Here is a 24,002-nt window from a genome sequence, read left to right as displayed (position 1 = left end):
AGGGGGAAAAAAAATTTGTTTACGTATTCAGGAAAAAGTCCAAAATAGTGAGAGCGGAAGGCCAGAAACTGTGAGCTAAATAAAAGATAAAAGCTTTGGATTTCCTGCGTTTCGCTCCATCACCCACCTCTGGCTGCGTCATGTTGTCACCTTTGATCACTCACTCATGTTTTAATGCATGAAGTCACAGAGAAGTGCCATGTTGCTGTGATAGTCACACTGAATTTCATCACACCCCTGAGCGATTTGACAGGGTGAGCGTTTTGAAAAAAGGAGACGGCACCTTATATTTTTCAAATACTTACATAATCTCTGTGCATCTGATTTACATGTTGCATTTCCTTTTATTGATCTGTGTTTTTAACTTATGTGACACTTGCATATTGAGATTGCAGTTGTTTTTTAAGAATATGCGGTACATTTTTCAAATGCGGAAAGTCTGGTTTAGTAATCCGGCAGTATCTTTCGTCAACGCTGTCCATTCCTCTGGCTATCTGTCTTCCTGGATTGACTCTGGAGGCCCTGGGGGAGAAGTGATCCATTCATCACCGGATTCAAACACTTCACACTCGGGTAGTGGGTTGTGTCATGACCTGTCCCTTCCCGGCCCAGAGAGAGGGAGAACAGAATAAATATGCCATCGGCCGTGACTGGAAGCGTTGACTTACAGCAGGATCAGAGCAGGAAGACAAACCTTCTTTCTTTCTTCTTCCTTTTACTTTAGACTTTCCATCTGACATTATGAGAAACTACAGTCTTTGGTGCAGGGTTGTGCTCTAAAAATGAGACCTACTTGCTTAACCTTTTCCACACCACCCCTCTTTTTCAGAGACCCATTTTTGTCCTTTTTTTTAGAAGGGTACATGGGGTCTTTAGGGGGAGATAGCAGGTCAACAGTAGATGTCACATAGAAGTGGTGTACATCATCTGAAAGCTGGGCACCTGAAGATTAATTTGTGATGCAGCTCAGCACCGTGTGTCAAGTTGTTCTAGTCATAAATCAGAGATCAATCAATTACTTAATTAAGTAAATTGTGAAAGTGTATAAAGGCTTAGAACATTATGATAAAAGTATTTGATGGCCATACCCATGCTCACTTATGTCTCATAAGTTCTTGCAGCATTTTTGGGTTGATACCATTTGTTACTCAGATTTGGTGCTAAATTTAACCATTTTTTACTACCCAAGAATTGATAAAAATTATCGATAATCTCTCCGAAATACCACATTAGGACACCAAGACCTAGAGGAATGCCATAGAAAAAGCCATGCTGTGATTTGGTATCAAAAACTTTTGACCTTTGGAGTTTTCTATAAGAATTGCATTTTTCAGTGTTTGGATGGCGAGCACTTCTGTTCTGGAAACTGCTCAGAAATCCCCTTATTGTCGATCTATCAAAGAAAGCAATCCATCTTTTGAATGCTCTAGGTCTATAGTTTGTGGTTGTAAAGTTTCACGAGGCTGTGATTATCCTAGAGGTCACCACAGGTCATTTTATACAGTGAGATCAAATTTCAAAAAATGGTCTCACTACAATGAAGTGGCTACTATGGGGACTAACATCATCACACATTAATGCAATTGGGCTCATTTAAGAGTCTCAGCTTTACAGTGATACCCAAGTTATGTAATTCCAAGACTGTTAAGGGACCACAGTATGCAGAAATATTCAAATACACCATTTTAGAATTGGCAAAAATAACACATTTAAACTTCGTGCAAGAAATTGCATGGTCTTTGCCCCAAACTGCATGTGATTATCATAAAGTGGGCATGTCTGTAAATGGGAGACTCGTGATAGAAGCCATTTTCCTTCACATATCTTGAGGTCAGAGGTCAAGGGAAAATCGCCTTGCCTGTTTTTCCTTGTCAAAATATTGCCTAAATTTTGGAGCCTAAACTATCCCCGAAAAGTTGATTTAGTGTTAAACAAAGACATCTCAGTTCATTTGCACTCTCCTCCTCCATGGTTTGTGTAATGTGATAATGATTAGCATTAAAACATTGTGAAAAACACTGTGATGAAAACACATCTTAGCACTTCTCCAAATGTGAAAACAACACATTAAAATTTATGCATTTCAACGACACGGAAGCTACTCTGCATCGACTACTGCCGTTTTCTTTTCTTCTATGAACCTATTAACACATTTCTGTTCATATTTACTGCTATATGTATGGTCCTTTGGTGATTGTATACATTTGTTGACCCACAGGGGAATATTATGCACTCCCCAGAGATACTACATATCTATTTTTAACATTTTCCATAACATATCCATATTATTCATGTCGTGAGAAGAACCAGAGCAGCGTCGGCTTCTTGATGTTCTCTTTAGCCCGCGGCTCCAAGCTGAGCAACTCACAGCCAAACACTAACACTATATATGTGCGTGTACACACGTTTGATATTCACTACTCATAACGCTGAATATATACCGTTTCTGTCAGCAGCAGAAAGGCACAGTCGTTGATCAAGTACACAATGTTTTTACATCTGCATTCAAAGATGGTGATTTTTTTTACATTTAGTGGTAAAATCCTTGAAGCATCAGATAAAAAGGAAGCAGCTCAGTCAGAGGTAAAAAAAAACAAAAACGCCTGGACAACATCAATGTGTAGCATGTGATTTCATCATATTCTTGTTATGCTTCGTGAGCAGCTGATGTTATGTATTTTATCAGCACACACTGAAATGTATGAAAACGAAATGAGGCTGTTTATTGTCACCAGTATGTGAGATCAGCATGCTTGTCTGGTCTCTCTACACCAGCACTGTGTAGCTTGTGGGTCGCATCACAAAATGAATATGGCAGAGTCACTGAGCCTTAATGTTGCTTCCCCCCCGAAAACTTCATTTGAATTAAATTAAACTTAAAATGGATTATAATTAAAGTTGCCAGCCTCTGAGATAAGTCAAAAACATTTTACAATCGAGGGAGCTTTGTTTTGTTTCCTGACCTCAGAGTGAGGATGAACCCGTGTTTTTGTAGCAGCATAAGGGACACTTTTCCATGCAGCACCAGTAGAGCTTCAGAGGGGCTCTGGGGAATAGTAGCTCACCTTAAAATTGTTTGTAGTCTTTCAAGTAGCCACACTTTATTGTTGCTTTTGGGAAGAAAGACCACACACAAACAAGCATACTGTGTATCAGGCCTATTCAATTGGCGGCCCGTGGGCCAAATCCGGCCCTTTGACGACCTCAATCTGGCCCTCAACATTCATCATCCGTTCATCAATGTTACCACTCCCGCTACTGCCGCTGTTACAGACTGTTAAAAGCAATTGTGTTTTTTTATTTAAATCAATGATTCTCAAAGTAGGGTCCGTGGCACTCTGTCCGTGGTCCGTGAAAAGTTTTCAGGTTCATTCATTTAAATCATTATGATCTAATTTTCTTTTTACAAAAGGCTTCATAGTTATACTTTTTAAATCTACGGTATAATAGTTCATGAAATACATTCTAATCTAACAAATCTATAATTCTCAGAATCTGCAAATATGTTACTACATGTCTAATATATTTCTAGTACACTCCTCTTGTGTTGTTCCTTCGCAAAACTAAGACTATAGAAGTGTAAAAAATAGGCTATACGTCAAATTGGGGTTCCCCCGGGATATTCTCCATCTTGTAAGGAAGATTGAGAACCTGTGATTTAAATAACCTAACATAACACCATGTTTATGGATGGTTATATTGTTTGATTATAAGAATATTATCATTTTATTTGTAGGCTAATTAGCCCATCCATTAGTTATGTCTTGTAAAGCACAGAAATACTTATTTTATTAAACAGTTTTAACCCAGGCTGTATAGGCAGAGGGAATTTAGGAGAGTCAGACTGAATAAAAAAGATGTTAAATGCAACATTTTGTTTATTAAAACAACTACCTTTTAAGCTTAAAAAGGTGTATTGTTTTCACATTTAAATTCCTAGCTTTGCACATCAGAAATAGGAAATGTAAATATCCGGACCCTTTGCACTTCACTGTTTTTCAAATCTGGCCCTTCTAAAGAAGTAATTGCATATGCCTGCCGTATATAAAAAGGACTAAATGTGCAGTATAACAAAAAGTACTGCGTTTCAAGTCGTGAATAAGAGCAAAAAAAAGAGCCACAGTTTAAGAAAAAAGGGAGACAGAAGGACGAAGAGCAGCAGCAGCTGTGTGTGGGAGGATCAGAGTAGTGAGCAGAGAGGGAGGGCTGCTGAGGAGGAATGAAGCTTTGATGGACAAAGGAGACCCAAATGTTTGTAATGGTTTGCTGTATTGACCACATCTGTGCACACAGTGTTGTATTGGAACTGTGACTGAGTCTCTGCATAAGCTCTAAGTTGTATGTGTGGTTGTAGAAAGAGAGCAATCTGCCTGCCTGCCTGACAGTTTGGTACATCCGAGGCCAAATGGGATTTTAAGCGTAAATAAGTTGGGACAATTGAACCCTTGAGTGTGTGTGTGTGTCCATTGTTAGGGTCTTGAACATGCACACACACACTGTGCCTCCAACAATAACAGAGTGCTATGTTGTGGCTGTATTTTGCTGTTAAGTCTGTGGATCAACACTTCTACCAACTGAACAGAAAAATCATTTTTCCTAGAAACGAAATGGCTGAATTCTGAAATCCAGTTCAGTTTTTTTAAGGTAATCTAAATTCTACAGTGTTGGTTAGTTAGGATTCATCTGTCGTCCATTCCTGCATCAATATTGGATGATTTTGACGTGAGCAATCAAATAATCATTCCATTACATGTGTACAGTATTCAAATATTATGCAATCGAGGAGAACAGCTATGAAAATTCTTGGAACTAATTAAGCACAAAGTTAATGAGCTTTTGTGTTGATGGGTGTCATGTTGATTTTCTACTTTCTTCTTTGGCTTTCTTTGTCATCTCAGCCACAAATTCTGTCCGTCTCCGCTCGTTCCAAATGAGTCAGCACTGAGTTTGAAGAGAGACTGAATAAGTAACAGATATAAAAAGAAGTAACCAGCGTAACATTTAAACTGGCCTCCATGCTGTTTGTGACGACAAACGTGACACACCAGAAGAAAACAGAGAAGCATACTTGTCTACTGGCAACGGGAAAGGAGTCTATTGCCTATTTTTGCTTCCCCGCGTTTAAAAAACCTGCATATATACAATAATTTTGGTGGAAAAAGGGCAGTGAGTTGTCATGGATGGGCATGTGAGCTCAGTAGTAGGCTTGTGCCAATTGGCGATCGAGGGGTGGAGGGATGATAGATTGTTTTTCCTACGCCGATATTAAGGCGATTTAAACTAACTTACTATCAGAACCAAGATGTTATAAAATAATCTCTAGAAGCTGTGCCCTACCGTGCATTTAGAGATGTACTGGTGGAGCGGCATGTCTGCCTGCTGAGCCCCGTTAATCAGCATGAGTGACCAGTGAATTTTAAATCCTTCATTACAAACAAATTTGCTGTCTCTTTTCCGTGGATCTGACCTCCCGCGTCTCCGTTCTCCATATGCCTGCTCACCAAAACTCTACACTCCATAAGAGTAGTTATGGATATGATTTGGATTGTGCTATTAAAGATAATAATGTTAAATGTAACGTGATACTGTGATATTGTAGCGATCAGATCGCCTATCAGTGATCTCGAGTAAACACGATTGGACGATATGAAAATAGAAACCATCGCCCAACTCTGCTCAGTAGGTGTTATGAATTTAAGGGCTTATCATCTGTAATTGGCTTCAAAGTTAAGTATGAGCTCACTCTTGACCTTCGAAATAGTAATTTGACAAAATAGTCTCAACTCAAGGTTCAGTTACTAGCTTTTTTTCTGGAGCTTTCAACTGTATCAAGCTTGAAAACCAACATAACAGCTACTGAGCTCACATGTCAACTGATTCATCTTCATGACAACTGAGCAAACTCCATCTGTTGGTGAAAACTGTGTAATTTTGGTTGAAAGCTTGGACAGGGAAATGTTAGTAAGTGGACCTTGAACACTATTTCCAAGGTCGAGAATGAACCTCTCTCCAAGTTGAATCAAAACCAGCAATAACATAGAAAGAAACTGCAGCATTTTTAACGTCCTTAGTTCTTGTGTAGGGTTTCCAAAACACTAAGCGAAGTGACCTACATGTTGTTTTTCTCCCTTTAGAACAAGTCAAGATGCCCTTCGTGTTGCCTTGCAGACATTTCGCTGAAGGTGAAACTAAAACAGGCTCTATTCCACTGCTGCCTGTTGTCCCTGAAGCTGCTTGCAGATTTCCCTCCTGTAAGGGTTATTGCTGTCCAATTTGATCTTAGCGCTCCATCAGCACAGGTGGTCAGAGTCACCTTGAGTTTCACTTTGGTTGGCTGGTGCCGATGTTGAGCACAGCTGTAAGGTTTCATGGGTTGGGCGCCTAGTGAAGCAAGAAGATGCGGAGAGACACCCAGATCTTTACTGCAGCCAGTGTTGAAACCACATAAAGCTGTGTGTATTATATTGGTTGTTTGTTTTAACAGCTTGAAATGACCTCTTCCACTCCATGTGGACGCCATTCACTTCCTACGCACACACACGGCAGAAGAGAGTTAGTTTAGCTTTGAGAATATGATGTACAGTTTACAGAATGTTCAGTGGAAGTTGCAGTTTGTGCAGAAATAAATGCTGCAGCTCTTCAAGACCGACAGAAGTTTCCCGTGTCTTGTTTCCCGACGACTGAGTGAAGTAGAAGGGAGGTCGAAGCAGGGAACGTTAACACTGACTAAAATTCTATTTTAACGTAACGTCAACTATTTGTCGGTGAAGTTTATCCTTAGCGTCATGTAGTCTCAGTGTGTATGTGTGTATCTATCTATCTGTTGGTGTAACACAGACTGTACAGTCTGTGGTGTGTTGGCATACAGCTGTTTTAGATGGTTTATATTGATAAAAATCCTTAATTTAATACAATACACACAACTTTTATTTAATAAAAGGATAGAAACGTGGAATATGATTTTAATAATGTTGCTAGACTTGATAAGAGTTGCAATCTCCGTCTATTTGGGATATATTTATCTGTTAATAAAATGTACTCTAATTCACAAATATGTAGGATATTATTACTGACATTCATGTAATATTATGTCACAACGTCTGCTGTATTAGCCATGTGTTTACTACGTGTTTATTTGCATATAGAGCGGGGAAGTGAGGTCCGATCACTAGTGGTCACTGGAGACGCATGTGGAGACGCAGTGTTCGTATCACTCAGAACTCATGTTAATGCCAGGTCTGAACAGGGTTTTACATAGGACAGGTATGTTGTGGTGGAGGACAGTACCTAGAGCAGGGGTCAGCAACCTTTACTATCAAAAGAGCCATTTTAGGCAAAAAATTAAAAAACATGTCTGGAGCCGCAAAACATTTAAGCATTGTGATGAAGGTAACACAGCTTATAGTCTAAATACATAGTATATAAGTCTAATGCAGTGAGGGCCAAAGTGCAAATGTAGTACGGAGTATTAGGGCCACATTGAGGGAAAAAAAATCTGAGATTTTCATAATAAAGTCATAATATTACGAGAAAAAAGTCGTAATATTACGAGAATAAAGTCATAACTTTACGAGAAAAAAGTCGTAATGTTACGAGAATAAAGTCATAACTTTACGAGAAAAAAGTCGTAATATTACGAGAATAAAGTCATAACTTCACGAGAAAAAAAGCCGTAATATTACGAGAATAAAGTCATAACTTTACGAGAAAAAAGTCGTAATATTACGAGAATAAAGTCATAACTTTACGAGAAAAAAGTCGTAATATTACGAGAATAAAGTCATAACTTTACGAGAAAAAAAGTCGCAATATTACGAGAAGGAAGTCATAACTTCACGGGAAAAAAAGTCGTAATATTACGAGAATAAAGTCATAACTTTACGAGAAAAAAGTCGTAATATTACGAGAATAAAGTCATAACTTTCCGAGAAAAAAGACGTAATGTTACGAGAATAAAGTCATAACTTTACGAGAAAAAAAGTCGCAATATTACGAGAAGGAAGTCATAACTTCACGGAAAAAAAGTCGTAATATGAGAATTAAGTCAGAAGTTTACGAGAAAAAAAGAAAATAACACCTAAAATTACTACTTTATAATATTATGACTTTATTCTCGAAAACTCAGATTTATTTATTTTCCTTAATGTGGCCCTAATACTCCGTCGTACCATAGACCTACAACAATGATAAATACAAATGTAAATGTAAACAAAGAACATTATTCTTATATATCTATATATAGGTCCTCTCAGCCGGCAGGGGGAGCTAGTGTGGTGTGTAGGGGAGGGAGAGACCGGAAGTAGCGTCAGGTAGCGTCAGGTAGAGTGGAAGCTCCAGATCGAGTAGATTAAAGTTGTCAGTTAAAAGTTGTTAAGGCCAATGGAGTGGATGCCATCACGTCGGAAGAAGACCGGGCGATTACAGAGGATGTTAAAGTTGTCGATAAAGACTACTTTGCGGGCTGTGCGGGTTAATTGCAGTCTGGTGCGGAAGCTAACGTCAGCTAGCTGAGCGGCTAAGACGACCGTTGACCGTGACGGAGTGAAGGAGTTCACTGACGTCAGTATTCAGAGGGGGTTCGGTACAGGTGGAGATTCTTCCTCTGCAGTCTTATCAGCAGGACGGGCGCAGCTGACCCCGCCTGATGGGAAGGTGAGTGGAGCCATGGTGGTTAATAGATGGTTTATAGATGGGCTGGCTGGGAACAAACTAATCCAGAGAGGCTGAGGGGGTGAAAGTGTTATCAGGCAAGAAAAGTAGTAGTAAGATTGTTAAAGACAAACCTAAAAACACTTTAAAGAAACATTAATAAAACATTTAATAATTAATTTTAAATTGGCATGGCATCATATACTGTTATCATAATGTTTTAAGCCCTTCACAATTTATTTTTAATCAATTCATTCACACCACTTTTTTTTTTTTAAACTATTTTCATTGAATTTGACATATATACATATATACATATATACACATACAGACAGACTAACAATATTAAAGGGACTCTATGAAAGAATTAGAAATGCTTGTTAACAGCGACATCTGTGGTCAGCGTCGGGCTCGCGCCTGCTCGCTCCACATAGACATGAACGAGCATCGCTCAAAACAGTGAGGCGACACACGTCAGCTAAAACCACAATATCACTCTATATTTCACCTGCTTGGCAGTAATGTTAGCTGACCAGACGAAGGTCTCTCCATGAATCAATGCTGATCCTAGTGTTGGCTTTTCCTGCTTCAGCCTCTTGACCGCGGCCAGAGGGAACAGGGGAGACACCGGCACCCGGTCGGAGACGATAACGTTTCTCGCTGCGGAGCCCCGTCACTTCACAAGACACGGAAAACCTCTGTTGGTCTGGAGCAGCTGCAGCATTTATTTCTGCACAAACGTCCACTGTACATTCACTAGATATTCTCAGAGCTACGAAGTCTTCTGCAGTGTGTAGTGTGCGCGCATGCACGTGAGGTGGAGCGAGCTGAGTGAAGGCAAGCAGGCAGAGGAGCAGAGTACAGCAGAGACTCCGGCCCTGGAGACCAAAGCTACGGTCTCCCCCGCGTCCTCCGACCGCGGCCAACACTGTTTAACAGACGGGCTTCACTAGATATAACTTTGTGGTTTTGGTGCTTCCGTGTAGTTTGTGTTGGAGTCTGAGTCTGAACAGCGTAGCCACACGCGACACCGACCCGGGTGATTTATACGTGTAAGACGTTACAAACAGTCCCTTTAAAACAAAGGGCCACTGACGCACCATGGGTATGTGAGTTACGCAAAATAGTCCATTGTCCATGCAAAATGTATGTGTTATTAGTAAAACAACAACCAAATACTAACAACAAATAAATAGCTCCTACAGTGTCTTTTAGTTAGTTTTTTCTGCCGGCAACTCTGCTGTTTTGGTTCACTCTCACCGCTCCCATAGTGTTGCAACACAGAGTTAAACTGAGAGTAAATATTGATCTTAAATTCATCAGGTGGCCAAATGAATGATAATATGCTCTGTATCTGTTTACAGCTTGTTTCCGCTGCCCAACAAGTGGCCAAACAGTCAGTTATTGCAGGTTTAACCACTTTAGTTTTAGTCTAAACTTTAAAAAAGGAAAATCAGCGATGTATGTGTCAGCAGTACTTCTCCTAACAGTGTTATGACAGGCTATCTCTCTCATCTGGAGCTCTATTCAAGCCCTTGAGTGTATCACTACACTTCCACGGTATCAATTCATCCACACATCAAACTATTAAGTTCACCCTCGTTGTCTCTTTATTTGTTTTCCTTTCACCCTCTTTATATTCCTCAGCTGTTTGTTACGTGGTCAGTCCGTCAGAGACAGGCTGACGCACGAGCGCACGTCGTCCAGTATGTCTGTGATAGAATCAGAGCGTGTCCCTAGGCTCGTCTCACACACGGACTCAGAGATGACTAGATGGCCCTCTGCTTCCCAAATTTAGAACAACTGCCTCTCGGCTCTCACGTCTGATGGGGTTAAATTGCTTCGACCCTTTCTCAAGGTCAAAATCGTGGATCACTCGCCTCGCTTTTCCCTCCAACTGTGTGTTATCTGCTGGCGATGTGCTGGCAGGCGGGGGAAGGTGTCTTTGCCGCTTTTTCCGGGATGATTTCCAATAACGGTACAAGTGGATTCTGCCGAGGTGCTCCTGAGCAAGGGTGCCAGACCTCTTATTTATATGTTGTGGTATGGATAGAGATGGAAAACTTAGTTAGGTACTGAATTAGAAGTCTGCAGGCTAGTGTTTGTTCATGCATTATATAGTGTAGAGGAAAAGCATAAGGTGATTCTTTGTTCATAGCACATTACCATTTAGATAAAGGGCATAAATCTGCAGAACAAAAATCACATTATAAAACATTATTCCATTTATGTCAGGTACAAACTCTGCAAAATTACTAAAAACAGTTTAAAGGCTATATTTTTTTTTTATCAAACTAGGGTCAGCAAGTGGTAAAATCAAGCTATTGTCTTTGGTTTCAGCAAATGGTGTAGAATAATGTCAGGTCCCTGTGCGTGTGCCGTTGACATTTAATAGCTATTCTGACAAAAAGGTCCCCATCACGCTCACTAAACTGATCCGAACAACAGACAAGCAAATGAACTGTTTGTACATCACGGTGTTGTTATTTTGAGGGAAAAGTAACAAAGGAGCAAGCCTCTTGGTATTCAGATAAATGTTATAGGGGACACAAGCGGTCCATGAAGGGCAGAGGAGAGAGCAAAAACGTTTGGTTTGATCAGGATGAGACAGGAAAAACCTTTTCAAATATTCTGTCATTGTCAGCTGTCATTAACTTCCCATTTTTTCTGCTCGACTGACTCCATTTTCAAGCGGCAATTTTCATCACATTAGACTTAATAGTTTGGAAAATATTATGTTTGACTGGAGGATACGAGATTGGAGGTGAGGAGGGGAAATTGGCCTGTTCTGAATGTGCCGCATTACCGCTTCAGCTGAAGGACATTCGACCGTTTGTGTTGTTGCCTGGTATCACTCCTTCTAAATCTTAGCTTTTACGTCTTTTACTGTCTTCGAAAAGGAGGGGAACATGCAATGCGTAGCAGAATTATAGCCTTATTTTGAAATGTAAACTCACAAGTATGTTGACCTATTTATTGCAGCATCACTTTCAAATCTGCAGGGAGAAAAAAACAGACAAGACAACATGGCATGATTTTAGAAGAAGAAATATAAAGCATATACAGCACATAGACGTTGACATTGTGCCTGCTATACCTTGACACGACTTTCTGGGAATAAATCTTACTGAATACAACACAGGTATAATGATGAAAATCATGGAAAATATATATCTCACAAGTACTGAGGCTGTTTAGAAGCCTTGCTCGATGAATCAAGCACACCTCGGGTAGTTCAAGGGAAATTATTTCAAACGGCGATGTGTGTCAAGATGTGATTATTTGAAACTATATATATTTTTTCTGCAGGTTTAGAGAGGAGAGAAGGGGGGGGGGATAGCAGCAGGCAGAGCGGATATGGAGATGGCAGAGGTAGAAGAGAGACGGCGGGATCCCACCTGTGCGTGTTTTGCATAGAAAAGATCGAGACAGTCTCAGTGACTCACATTAGGTTTGATTGGTGATGACAAGCATGGTGGCTTTCAGTTAGACATATATAAAAATGTATGTGTTCGTGACTGAGACTCAAATATGTCTCCCAAAGCACATACACATGGGTGCTCAAGTGGAAGCTAACCCCCCCCCCCCCTGCTGTTGGTGACGTCCTTTATCCATTTAGCCACACAGGACTAACTTGGCTCTGCCAACTTAGATCAGAGGCTGTGCCGCTGTACAATCAAAAACAGCAGCCGGCGGACTGTCCCAGACTCCCAGCACTGACATGTGGACTCCATCACACACACCATTAAACGTGCAGCCAGAGGCGAAGGTGGGTGAGATGGGAAGAGAAGGAAGCAGAGGGTGTGACAGAGGCGCAATGAAGGAGTGGAGATGGAAGAATAGGAAAAGCAGGAGAGGCAGAGTCGGGAAAGAAAATCACTGCTGATGTGCACCCGCTGCTGGCAACCCGAGAGACAAGGAAGTCTTCTTAGAGAGGGCTCTGCCAATGAGAGACGATGGCTTACAGTGGTTGTTCAGACGCGACAGACAGCTGCTGTACACTCAGAGGAAAGCTATCATTCTGTCTGGTTTGTAGGATTTGTGCAGTGCAAAAGACAATGCAGCAAGTTTCCCTTTACAGCACTCTCACATCTGACATTTGGGACACTTTTTGTCCTACTCCTGCTCAGCTTCTCCGTGGTTACCGCTGTCACTCTAATGTGTTGTCCTTCTTTCTTTGTCTCCCTCAGATCTGTTTCGTAAATCTGGACCCTCAGAAAACGGACTATCGTGATGACAAAAGCATCAAGGTGAGCAGAATCCTCGTCCCCTTTCACCCTTCAGGAACCCTGATCTTTATATTTCACATACAATCATTGGCTCAGTTGCCATGGATTCAAAATCATTACCCAGAACTAGAGGGGTTGATTTGTTTAGAAAATTTGCAGCTGGTTGGTGGCAGCATTGCACATGGCTCAAGACTTCTCACGGGAAGAATTTTATAATTGTGTGTCCGAGTTGGAACCACGGAGAATGCATTATGTTCACTTTTGGAGTCACTTGACGAAAAGCTTTTTTTTTGATCATCCAGCATTGTCCCTGTGCTCGGCATGTCTCCTGCAGAAATTGGCGTCGGTCTCTCCAGACCTGCCAAAGCTCGTTGAATTGCTGACTGTCCACCAGCCGAAAGATAATGAGATCCTACTGCTCGGTGGCCTAGAAGCCTCAGATACTTGCCAAACACACCCACTCGCCCCCTCTCAGGTGAGTTTGCGGCGATGTCTTCAAATGCTTGCAAGCATTTTCAGCCTTTGAATTAACTGGTCGGGAGAGCGAGGCAGAGAGTGCAAGCTGTTCTCTTGTACCGCAATTTTGTGTGATTAGATTTGAACCTTCTGTGCTACATGTAGGAAAAATCCACTGGAGGAAACTCATTCAATTTATCTAGAAATTCTCCCCCATTGACTCCAATAAAAACATCTCATCCTCTGTAGCCTAGAACCAAGAGTTAAATAGAAAACCAACAACAATAAGATTACTTTTTTTTAATTTCAGGAATATTTAGAAACTTAAAATGGACAAAAAAAATCCAAACACAAAAACTATAGCCACTAACTAATATCCCTTTCTGCTTTTATTGGTATTTAAAGAGTAACTTGGGTATTTTTCAACCTGGACCCTATTTCCTCATGTTTTTGTGTCGAAGTGGCATAATAGGAACAGCAATTTCTGACATTGGTCCTATATTGAGGGATAACACGACGTAACAACCTGCGAGGGGCAAGTGAGCAGCATCAATGTAAGGTTACGTTCACTAAAATTGCTTGTTTTTGCCACTGACAGGCTCATATTGTTGTGAGATTGAAGTGTCTGACAACATTATGGGAAGGAACCTACAGAGAAATACGTTTTTCTTACCTTTCACTTCATCCGGTATGTTTGTTATTGTGTCCAAGAGCCCGCTCAAGGAGAAGTCTCGTTGTGAGCTCTAAATATCCGCGTACTCTGGCTCAAATAAATACGGGCGGCCATCGAATTCAACGACCTCATCCACATTGTCGATGTCATCTAAATATTCATAACTCTGTCCGGCTGGCACTCGCGTTTCCACCATGGATGTATTCCACTATTTCCACCGTTGTCTTCTGGCAGCATGTCACCTCGCCAGATTTCAGAATGAGACTTCTCCTTCAGCGAGACTCTTTCCATAACGTCAGACACTTTTAATAACAATCAGAGCCTGTCATGGCAAAAACAAGCACTTTTAGTGGACGTAAATGGCGGTGCCAGCTTGTCCCTATAGCACTACATTGCAGCCCGTGAGCAGCTGCTGTCTACTGCGTTCTCCCTCAATACTGGATCAGTTTCAGAAATTGTTGTCCCTATTAGTCAGTTAGACAGAAAAACATGGGGAAATAGGGTCCAGGTTGAAAAACAGCAAAGTTACCCTTTAAATGCAATGTACCCTTACAGCCACTGACCATCTCATAGACTTTTTGAAGCTCACCAAATACATCATTGCATAAAACCATTGTTAGAATCAATACATGGCCTGAGGAGCCAGCACAGACAATTAAACTTGCATGAGCAGATTCAATGACTTAATAGATATATTTAATAATGTATTGAATAAAGGGAAGGAAAACAGTCATGAGAGCAACATAAACTCACTGAAGGTTTAAGATGTTTCTAATATTATATCTCATATTTTGTGACTGTATGTGTTGTCCACTGTGTGTTAATACGTGACTGATGTGGGCCTCTGTGTTTGTGTGCATGTAGAGCTTTGTATATACATGATGTGTGTGTGTATATACAGTATGTGTCTCTGTGTGTGCATGCATAATAGGTATCTGTGCTTGTTCCATTCAGGGCGGGCAGCAGCAGCAGCAGCAGAGGAGTACCGGTGTGTGCCTGGTTCAGTGTTCAGGGCCGAGACGCTCCACCCAACCTGGCAACATAATTGTTGAGATCAACAAGTTCCTGATAGGTCTGCAGTGGGGAAAAGAGCGACAGCTTCAGCAGGGCAGAGTAGCCAGGCAGCGGGTCGATGACGACACCAATCGCTCCATCTCGTCCATAGAAGAGGACTTCCTGACTGCCTCAGAACACCTTGGTGATGACAGCGAGGACGACGGTTTCAGAAACGGTGAGCCTCATTACCTCCTCCACCATAGAGGGTTTTGTTTTCAGCCACGTTTGTTGATCGCATATCTCCATGTAGCATAGTAGCCTCCCAAGTGTTCCTGTGATACATTGCATTTACTCTGTATGAGAACGTTTTGACCACATACTGTGCAGCATGAAGCGGCTGTTCCAAAACATGTTTTCATGTGATGGCATCTTCCTCGAGCAACTAAGAAAACACGTAGACCTGAAAAATAGATAGAAGTTTGATCCTGATTTTAAGGTAATCTTTGAAGCTTGGATAGCATTGAATGTTTTAGACTTTAATGAGAGTAAAACGGAAGTCCTGATATTTGAACCAAGTGCCTGTGATGCCCCTCACGTGGACCTGTGTTCCCTGGAGCCATATGCAAAATCTACTGTTAAAAAGCTGAGTGTGATAATGAACAGGGATTTTTTTTAATTGGACAGATAAATGCTGTGATAAAATCTACCTTTTTCCAGCTGAGGCCGTTAGCTAAGGTCAAGTCCTTTTGATCTTTTAGTGATTTTGAAACGCTTATACATGCTTTTATCTCGACCTGACTGGACTCTCTCCCTGGACTCTCTCCCTGGATTCCCTCCCTGGACTCCCTCCCTCTCACGGTTGTAGTTGTTCCAGAATGCTGCAGAGCGTCTTTTAACAGGAACACGCAGGCGCGAGCACATTTCCCCCATACTGGCCTCCCTTCACTGGCTCCCTGTACGTTTTAGGATTGATTTTAAGGTTTTATTGTTTACCTACAAATCCTTAAATGGGCTCGCTCCAACCTATCTCTTCGACCTTTTACAACCATACATCCCATCAAGGTCACTCAGGTCCGCTGACCAGCTCCTCCTTGTTGTCCCTAGATCGGGGCTGAAGCGCAGTGGAGACCGGGCCTTTTGCAGCTGCAGCCCCCCAAACTCCTGTTTTAAATCCCGTCTTAAAACACATTTCTATTCTCTGGCTTTTAAATCACTGTGAGAGTTGCCTTTCTTTATAATTGTACTTTGTGTTTTAAACATGTCTTTTGTTTTTTTTACTGTGTTGTTTTTATGTTTCTTGCTATATTTTGACTGTTCAGCACTTTGGTCAACTTTAAATGTGCTATATAAATAAATTTGGATTGGATTTAAAAACAAAAAAAAACAGACAACACATGTCCATCGAGTACAACCACCATTATCCACATCCATTCGGACAGTGCTTTGTTCAGTTTCTTGTAACTGTAACGTTTACAATGGCTGTAGTGTTGAGGCATGACTGGCTCACTGGTTAGGTCTTAGCCCATTGAATGATGACAGTGGAAGTGATGGTAGTCCTACTACACTACTTATCTCACTTAGATACTGTAGAAGTTTAAGACTAGCAAAATACTTAAATTGCAAAGTAAGACGTCGACAAAGTAAAAAAATATATTAACTACTCTGGCATTATTGCTGACTTCAAACTAGAACTCTATTTAATATTGCATTTGTTTTTATTGAGTTGACGTCAAGTTTAAAAAAACAAATATTGAGTTGAATTAAACCCTGTGTTTCCTCCTGGGGTTACAGAGGGAGTGCAGCAAGCACTGAAAGATTTCTATCGTAACTGAGAATGTATAACACAAGAAAAGAAGTATGTATTTATTGCTATTGTGTTACCCCGGTCATGAATGAAATCTGTTAGATGGAAATAATTCTCTGGAGTTTTGTCCAAGGGGGAATTGAATATGACAAACAAGACATAAGCCAGCTCCAAGATTCAGTGAAGGGTAAAACAGGGTAATGTTCTGCTCTTGCTGTGACATTTTGGAAACTGATGGAGCTGCTTTCTAATCAGTGGGGACATGTTTCATTCCCTGTCTTTCTCTGTTTCCCCCGTCTCTTCACAGAACCGGAGAGTGGTGACCTGACAGAGAGCTTGGTAGAGGCTGCCCAGAAACACTGTGTCAGACTCGCATGTCAGAGGGGACAGCTGGCCCATCATCAGAACAGGGAGGATGCCGAGGTGAAAAGGGAAGGGCATCGGCGAGCAAGCGTCCATACTAAGGAATCAGCTGGTTACTACGCCACCAATCTGGCCGAGTCAGTACTGCAAGATGCCTTCATACGCCTCTCTCAAGATGAAACCTCCTTTGTTTCTGAGGCTGCTGTAAGCTTGTCCCTCTCTAGTTCCAACACCACCGTTCCTTCAACAACCAAAGGGCCTTCCCAACAGCGCACCTGCTCTTTTGAACTCCCCAAGATTGTTATAGTTCAAAGTCCGGACAGTTCTGACGGGGCGGCCGAGTGGCCAGAGACTCAGCCGTCTCATGTGCCTGAACAGGATATCACTGCCAAAGTCAGAGAGACTCCAGAGGATGGGACACAGGCTCACACCCACCACCACAACGGAGGACACCCATCCAAACATGTAGAGGTGGCTTTGGCCTGTGCCGCCAGTGTCATCGGCACCATTACAAACCCACAGCTGACAGAACAGCTCGCGATGGAATCAGCCTCAGAGGAAGACACCGAGGAGGAGCTGCAGGAACCAGAGGAGAGAAGCGACTACTCCTTCTCCTCAGCCATGTGTGGCATGGCTCAGGTAGCTGGTGCTGTAGCAGCTGTGGAGCTAACGGAGGAGTCGGGGGAGTGCGGCAATTCTGACGCAGATTCCGCTGACGTCTACACGGCATCCCGCGGTCTGATGTCTGCTGCCGAAGCCTCCGCAGCCATCACGCTGCACTGCAGTGTGGCAGAGGGTACCAGTGTCGAAGCGTTTCGTGCCAACATCGCTGAGGTCCTACACAGGGAAGCAGCTGAGGTGCTGACTCAGCCGCAAGGTTACAGGAGTGTAGCCCACCTGCTGGAGGCCACGCATAACAAAATAGTAGATGGCATTACTTGTCCAAAGCAATCCTACATGGATGAAAGAGAGGTGGATGACCTAATAAATGAGGTGGCAGACAGCCTCTTCAAGCATGCTTTAGAGAAGGCGAAAAAGAAAAAAGAGCTGGAGGGTGCTGGAAAAGATGCACCGGGCCTTCAGGTTTTTCTGCAGGACAGTGTGAACACTTTGCTGTTCGATATCCTTTGTCTGACACAGAAGAAAATCTGTCACATCTCTAGATGTGACCAAGGGTCATTTGAGACACAAGAGGGGGATACTTGTGCTAGGGAGCCTGCTACCATCAAGGAGAGCAAGGATCCATTAAGTCAATTACAGTGCTTAGTTGGCCATGGCCAGTCCACTAATAGTGAGAACCACTGCAGCGTACTGCACTTCACAGATAAGCTCAGCATGGGTCCTGGGCTGAAGGAGAAATATGTGCTTGAGGAGAGTGATCTCATTGCATCTTCCTTCACAGCACACAGCAAAGAGCAGCAGTCATCATGGAGGCAAAGTCAGTATAAGTCCACCTCTTTGCCTGCCAAGGACTGCTCTGACTACCAGCAGATCCAGCAGGGCAGCGGCGCCATCAGAGAACCGTTGAGTGAAATCCAAGTACATAGCACCGACAGGAGGGGACGTCTAGTGACAGGCAGCGACAGCAGACAGGCCTCCCTCACACCCCAGTCCTCTCTGAACTCCTGCAGCTCTCTGCTCTCCTGGAGAATGGATTCAGAGTCCAGGACACCTATTACCTGCTACGCTGATGATTTGGCTGCTACAGTGGTGTCCATGGCCACAGAATTGGCAGCCATCTGCCTGGAAAACAACACTGGGAAACAACCCTGGTTCTGTGCTCTGAAAGGGGCGTCTACTGAAGGGCCGGAGGCCTACTTGATCCCTGCGTGCCGCACAGTGCTCAGGAGGAAAGAGGCTCAGAGCAGCAACGCTGCCTCCAAAAAACACCGGGCACCACGCCTCAGTGAGATCAAGAGGAAAACGGAGGAGCAACCAGAGCTGATGGAGCGGCTGGTGAACCGGGTGGTGGACGAATCGGTAAACCTAGATGAACCACAGGACCCGTTTGCCCTCTTTGCCTCGGAGGTCACGGCCAGGATCATGAACTGCCCCGAGCTAAATGTGGTGGATACCTCCAAAACAGGCCAGCCACGCAGCAGGTTGCAGTGTGAGAGGTGGAGCCGTGGGAAGGCGTCTAGCTATGAGAGCATCCCAGAAGAAGACGCAGACTCCTCAGGCACACCCAACACCCTGGGCCTTGGCAATCGTTTAGGTCAGAACTTGAGCCGCGGCAGCTCAATCTCTAAGCAGTCGAGCTGCGAGAGCATCACAGACGAGTTCTCACGGTTCATGGTGAACCAGATGGAGACGGAGGGCAGGGGCTTTGACCTTCTACTGGACTACTACGCAGGGAAAAATGCCAGCAGCATTCTGACTGCAGCCGTACAACAGGCTGCATCAAAGAAAAACGGCCACCTTAATGTCAGGGCCCCATCCTGCCTTTCCAAACAGTCGAGCACGGAGAGCATCACAGAGGAGTTCTACAGGTTTATGCTTCGGGACACGGACAAGGAAAACAGAGAGTATGGCATCGCCAAGACAAAGGAGTGGAGCAACAGCCTGTTCCCCCCTTCTCCCAGAACACCCTTCTGTATACGACAGTCCTCCGTCCCCGACCGGCGCTCCTCCGACTCGCGACTGACCGTCAACTCGCCCATTAAAGCAAACTCCTTTGACGGATTCGCCCGCAACGTGCACGGAGACACGCTGAATATCTTCCCCACCAACTCCGTGTCGTCCAGTGGACTGTGTAAGTCAGACTCCTGCCTCTATCAAAGGGGTAGGACCGACCACATCACTGATATGCTGATTCACGAGACCTGGTCGAGCTCCATCGAGTCCTTGATGAGAAAGAACAAAATCATTGCTGATCCAGAGGACAGTATTGATCTGGAGGCGGCAGACTTCCAGCCCCATGTGCAGCAGTTTGCCAACCGCCTGGCAGCTGACATTGTAGATATTGGCAGGTCTGCCCTGGGGGGCCAGCAAGATGTAGCTGGCGGTACACCTGGGTCATACTCACAGCCGCACATGCCTGTTGGCGAAAGAAGGAGGGGGTACAAACAATCTCATCTAAGTTGTAGTCGGAGTAAATCCAGCCAGGAGCAAAGTAGCGCTGGAGTAGGGTCTGGGACTAGTGACAGCAGTGCACCCCGTGTGAGGAGCCCCAGAGATGTGCCACTGATCCACATCGAGGGAGATCAAAGGGATGAAGAGACTCTTTTAAACCCTGAAAGGACAGGAGGAGGACCTCAGGAAACACCCCCAGATGTGTCGGCTACCAAGCGTACGGAGAGAGTTACGGCCAACGGCAGCAGGTAGTACACTGCTCACAATCCCTCTGTGTTAGAGTCAGACCTTTTTTTATAACCCATCACCAGAATCATCATGCTGTAGAGGTGAAAAGTAGAGATTAATCTGTCTAAGAGTGAGAAATGAAGAATCAAACCTTATTTTTAAGGTAAACATTAAAAGTTGTGGAAGAAAAATTAGCACTAAACGAATGAAGTATAAAGCTATTTTTAGAGTTTGATCAAAGAGATGTCAGGTACACAGACGATCCATTCACTGTGAAAAGGGATCTATTTTAGCAGCGTGTGAGGTTTGACAAACCTTTGGCTCGGCTTTGACTCCCACTGTCTGAGAGATGAACTGTGTGCGCAGAAAGCTTTTAGTGGCTTCATCTTTTATCCGCCGTGAGGCCTTTTCGTCTCACCTTGATCGGTACAAACTGCACTAAAACCACAAGACACTCGATAGGTGTTTAGATTACATTGACACATTAGATTAAAGCTTGCTTGAGAGAAGTTGTTTTGGCAGCAGTTTAGCTGAAGAATGGTGTTTATATGAAGTCAGTTCATTTGTAATAAGGGTATGTAGTGATTAATATATATTAAGACATGGTCAGTCTTACATGTCTTATTCAAACCAGACTGACATTTTAGCAAGACAAGCAAAGTGGCAAAATTCACGCTAATTTTAGAAACTCAAAATGTCTGAGTGGCCTGTCAGAGGAGGCAGGAGAGCGTAAACTCTGCCACAAGACAGTTTTGTGGATATTCTGATGAAGACTGGAGCAGTTCATAGTGCGTCTCAGTCTGGAAAATGTATGTGGAAAGAGCTGCTAATGTGCAAGATAGGAAGAGGAAAATGTAACATCCATATGTGTAGAATGAGTTGTGATTTGTTGGTCGTATATTGAGTGTTTTAAAGATATTCGGATCCTCAAAATAAGACTTGTTCAAAAGTAAATGAGAGTAAAACAGCTGAAAGGCTCCCGGGCCTCAGGAGAGTCGCTAGACACGCTCCTTTTCACTTGACAATACATGTAATCCAGGAACAAGTGGAGTGGATCTGTTTGTCCCTTGTGTAAGAGTGGAACTCAATCAGTCGCCTAGTCAATAAAAGCTGATTTCCCTCTGGAGTTGTCGAGGATGGCAGCCCTCAATCATCTGATTATAACTTAATTTAATCAGTTTCCAGAGAAACACTGAAAATCCTCCGAGAGTGCAGTTTGCTGATGCGTTAAAGATATTGAAATTAGCGTTAATTTTTATGTGGTGCAAAGTTATTTCAAGTTCCAAAGGCTTGTCATTTGTATGAAGTTACTGTACTGTATCTATCATTTTTAGATACTGTCCCGATACTGGCTTCATTACTTAGAATGTGTTTTAGGAAAACTGTTTACATGAGTAGTGAACAGAGGAACAACATTGGAGAAAACAACAGATTGTATATACGTAGATATCGCATTGGCTGCTTCAGCCTGTTGCTGAGATACGTCAGCGTCGCCGCCATATTGGGGAAGGCAGGACAGGCCTGTAAACACATACAAATGAATGGGGGAGCTGCTGCTTTTTGATAAAAAAGCACTATGACGGTTACATTTCTCAGCCGATTTCAATAAGCTGTTTTTAATATTCAAGGATTTATGATCTATGAGTAAGAAAAGACAGTTTTGTCTCCAGTTTTTTAGAATCTCGATACTGGGTTATATTTGCTGCTGGACACTCAAAAGAGTGTATATCAACGTTAGCTAAGCTTAACATTACATGAACTGAATTACTTGCGTGGTGGAAAATAATTAATTTTGCTGAGAATTAAAGTTACTGTTCCAAAACCCAAGACATGACATCAGCTATATTGTTTGCGATATTAGACACACATGTACACACGTACATTTTTAAGTTTTAAACACACGATTATGTTAGACATTAAGATCTATATGCTAACATCAGCTTTGGTCGAGGATTAGCTAACAATAACAAACCCTTGCTACCAAAGGTAATAATGTGTTATGAGAGTTTGACTTTTTAATATGGTATCAACAGACGGACCGGCCGCTGATCCATGAACTGGAAGCAGTTACGTAACTGAACTGTTTTTCAACATACAGTCAGCTTCCCCATTCACTTGTATGTGTTTACAGGCCAGTCCTGACCTTCCAACTATGGCAGCAACATTGACGTACAATCCAAAGACCAATGCTGCATCTACGTATATATATATATATAGATATATATATATCTATAGATATCTATATGTCTCTATATATATATATATATATATCTATGAGGAAAACAGCCAAAGTAACCACACATTCCAGCAGACACTGTGCAAAACTATTGGATGGCCATTCCCACCATCTTGCGGTTTGCTCTCCCCAGCAGTGAGAGGGACAGGCCAGCTGTGGCGGTGGCTGCAGTAGTGAAGAGCGACAAGCGTTCTATGAGTGCTAGCAGTGAAGAGAGCATGGGGAGCTGGTCCCATATAACCCCCGAGGATGACCCCCACGAGGAGACCAGTAGTTTTATCCAGCTGAGCGAGGGGTCAGTAACCGTTGCTCCTTGATGCCGCTCCAAACGCTGCTGCTCCCACCCTCACCCCACTCTCATTGGCCCATTGCTACTGACACCTGTGCCCTCCTGTGCCAATGCTAGTTTTTACTCCCCGCTGCTGCAATATCCACGCCTGCTTAGGCGGTGTATGGCAGAGAGCTTACTCCACAAAGCCCTCTCCATAGCTCGCATACGGGGCTATAGACCCTGCCTCTGCACCCCCACGCACGACTACATGCAGTCGTAGGCTGCAGTGGTTCGGGGCTCTGACCTCTCACATCAAAAGCCTCTAGTTCAGAACATTTTGCTGCACCATTCTCTGCTTCATCAAATTGTCATTCGTTCTAGCCAACTACACCAATTTTTTTTTTTACTTTGAGTCACTGCTCTGTGCTTGCTAGTTGAAATATACTAACAGTAGAAATGGCCCTGTTTTCACTTTATGTTAAAACAGCTTGTGATTATGGACCAAATTATATTACAAACACCAAAATAAGCCTTTTAAACTGCATTTATTTCTAAAGACACTAACATGCAGATTAGAGAGGAAAGGGAAACTGTTTAGTGTGATATAGGACAGGGGTTCTCAAATGTATTACTCAAAGGTCCGCGTCTGATTTTTATTCAAGTCAGAGGTACGGTACAATTGGCGCTAACAAAAAAATTCTATCAACTCGCTTAAGTCCTGCCCTACTCTGCCTATGTGTAGGCTACTCGTTATCGCAATTAATTAATGTCACATCTCTTGTGATTGGGCCAGCACAAGCCAGACAGTTATTATTTCTGACTCTAAAACTAGTTGTAGAGATTGTGTACTATCAAAAACGAGACAGTTTCAGTATCTGCGACTTAGGAGCTGATAGCAAATTCTCCAGTGTAATGTAAGTATGGCAAGCTGTTTTAACATTTAATAGCTAGACAGGATATTCATTAAAGATATCTGCAACGTCATTTTGCCCAGTCAAAACTCAAATTCAAGATATCCCTAATTC

General features: G+C 42.8%; 1 protein-coding gene across 5 annotated transcripts in view; it reads left to right on the top strand.

Moving 5' to 3' along the window:
- sphkap (SPHK1 interactor, AKAP domain containing) overlaps window positions 1-24,002 on the top strand; it is a 123,607-nt gene that overhangs the window by 94,490 nt on the left and 5,115 nt on the right. For 3 of the 5 annotated variants that reach the window (XM_074641766.1, XM_074641767.1, XM_074641769.1), the window contains 5 exons: window positions 12,840-12,899; window positions 13,213-13,353; window positions 14,962-15,238; window positions 17,115-20,490; window positions 22,840-23,001. In XM_074641766.1, the coding sequence (XP_074497867.1) occupies window positions 12,840-12,899; window positions 13,213-13,353; window positions 14,962-15,238; window positions 17,115-20,490; window positions 22,840-23,001 (4,016 nt within the window). The remainder of the gene's footprint in view (window positions 1-12,839; window positions 12,900-13,212; window positions 13,354-14,961; window positions 15,239-17,114; window positions 20,491-22,839; window positions 23,002-24,002) is intronic. The other 2 variants (XM_074641768.1, XM_074641770.1) reach the window with 2 other exon arrangements.

This window comes from Sebastes fasciatus, chromosome 7 (assembly GCF_043250625.1).
Source record: "Sebastes fasciatus isolate fSebFas1 chromosome 7, fSebFas1.pri, whole genome shotgun sequence".
In the NCBI taxonomy this organism is placed as follows: Eukaryota; Metazoa; Chordata; class Actinopteri; order Perciformes; family Sebastidae; genus Sebastes; species Sebastes fasciatus.
The sequence above is the reverse complement of the archived record's forward strand: the minus strand, read 5'-3'. Positions and strand labels throughout refer to the sequence as shown.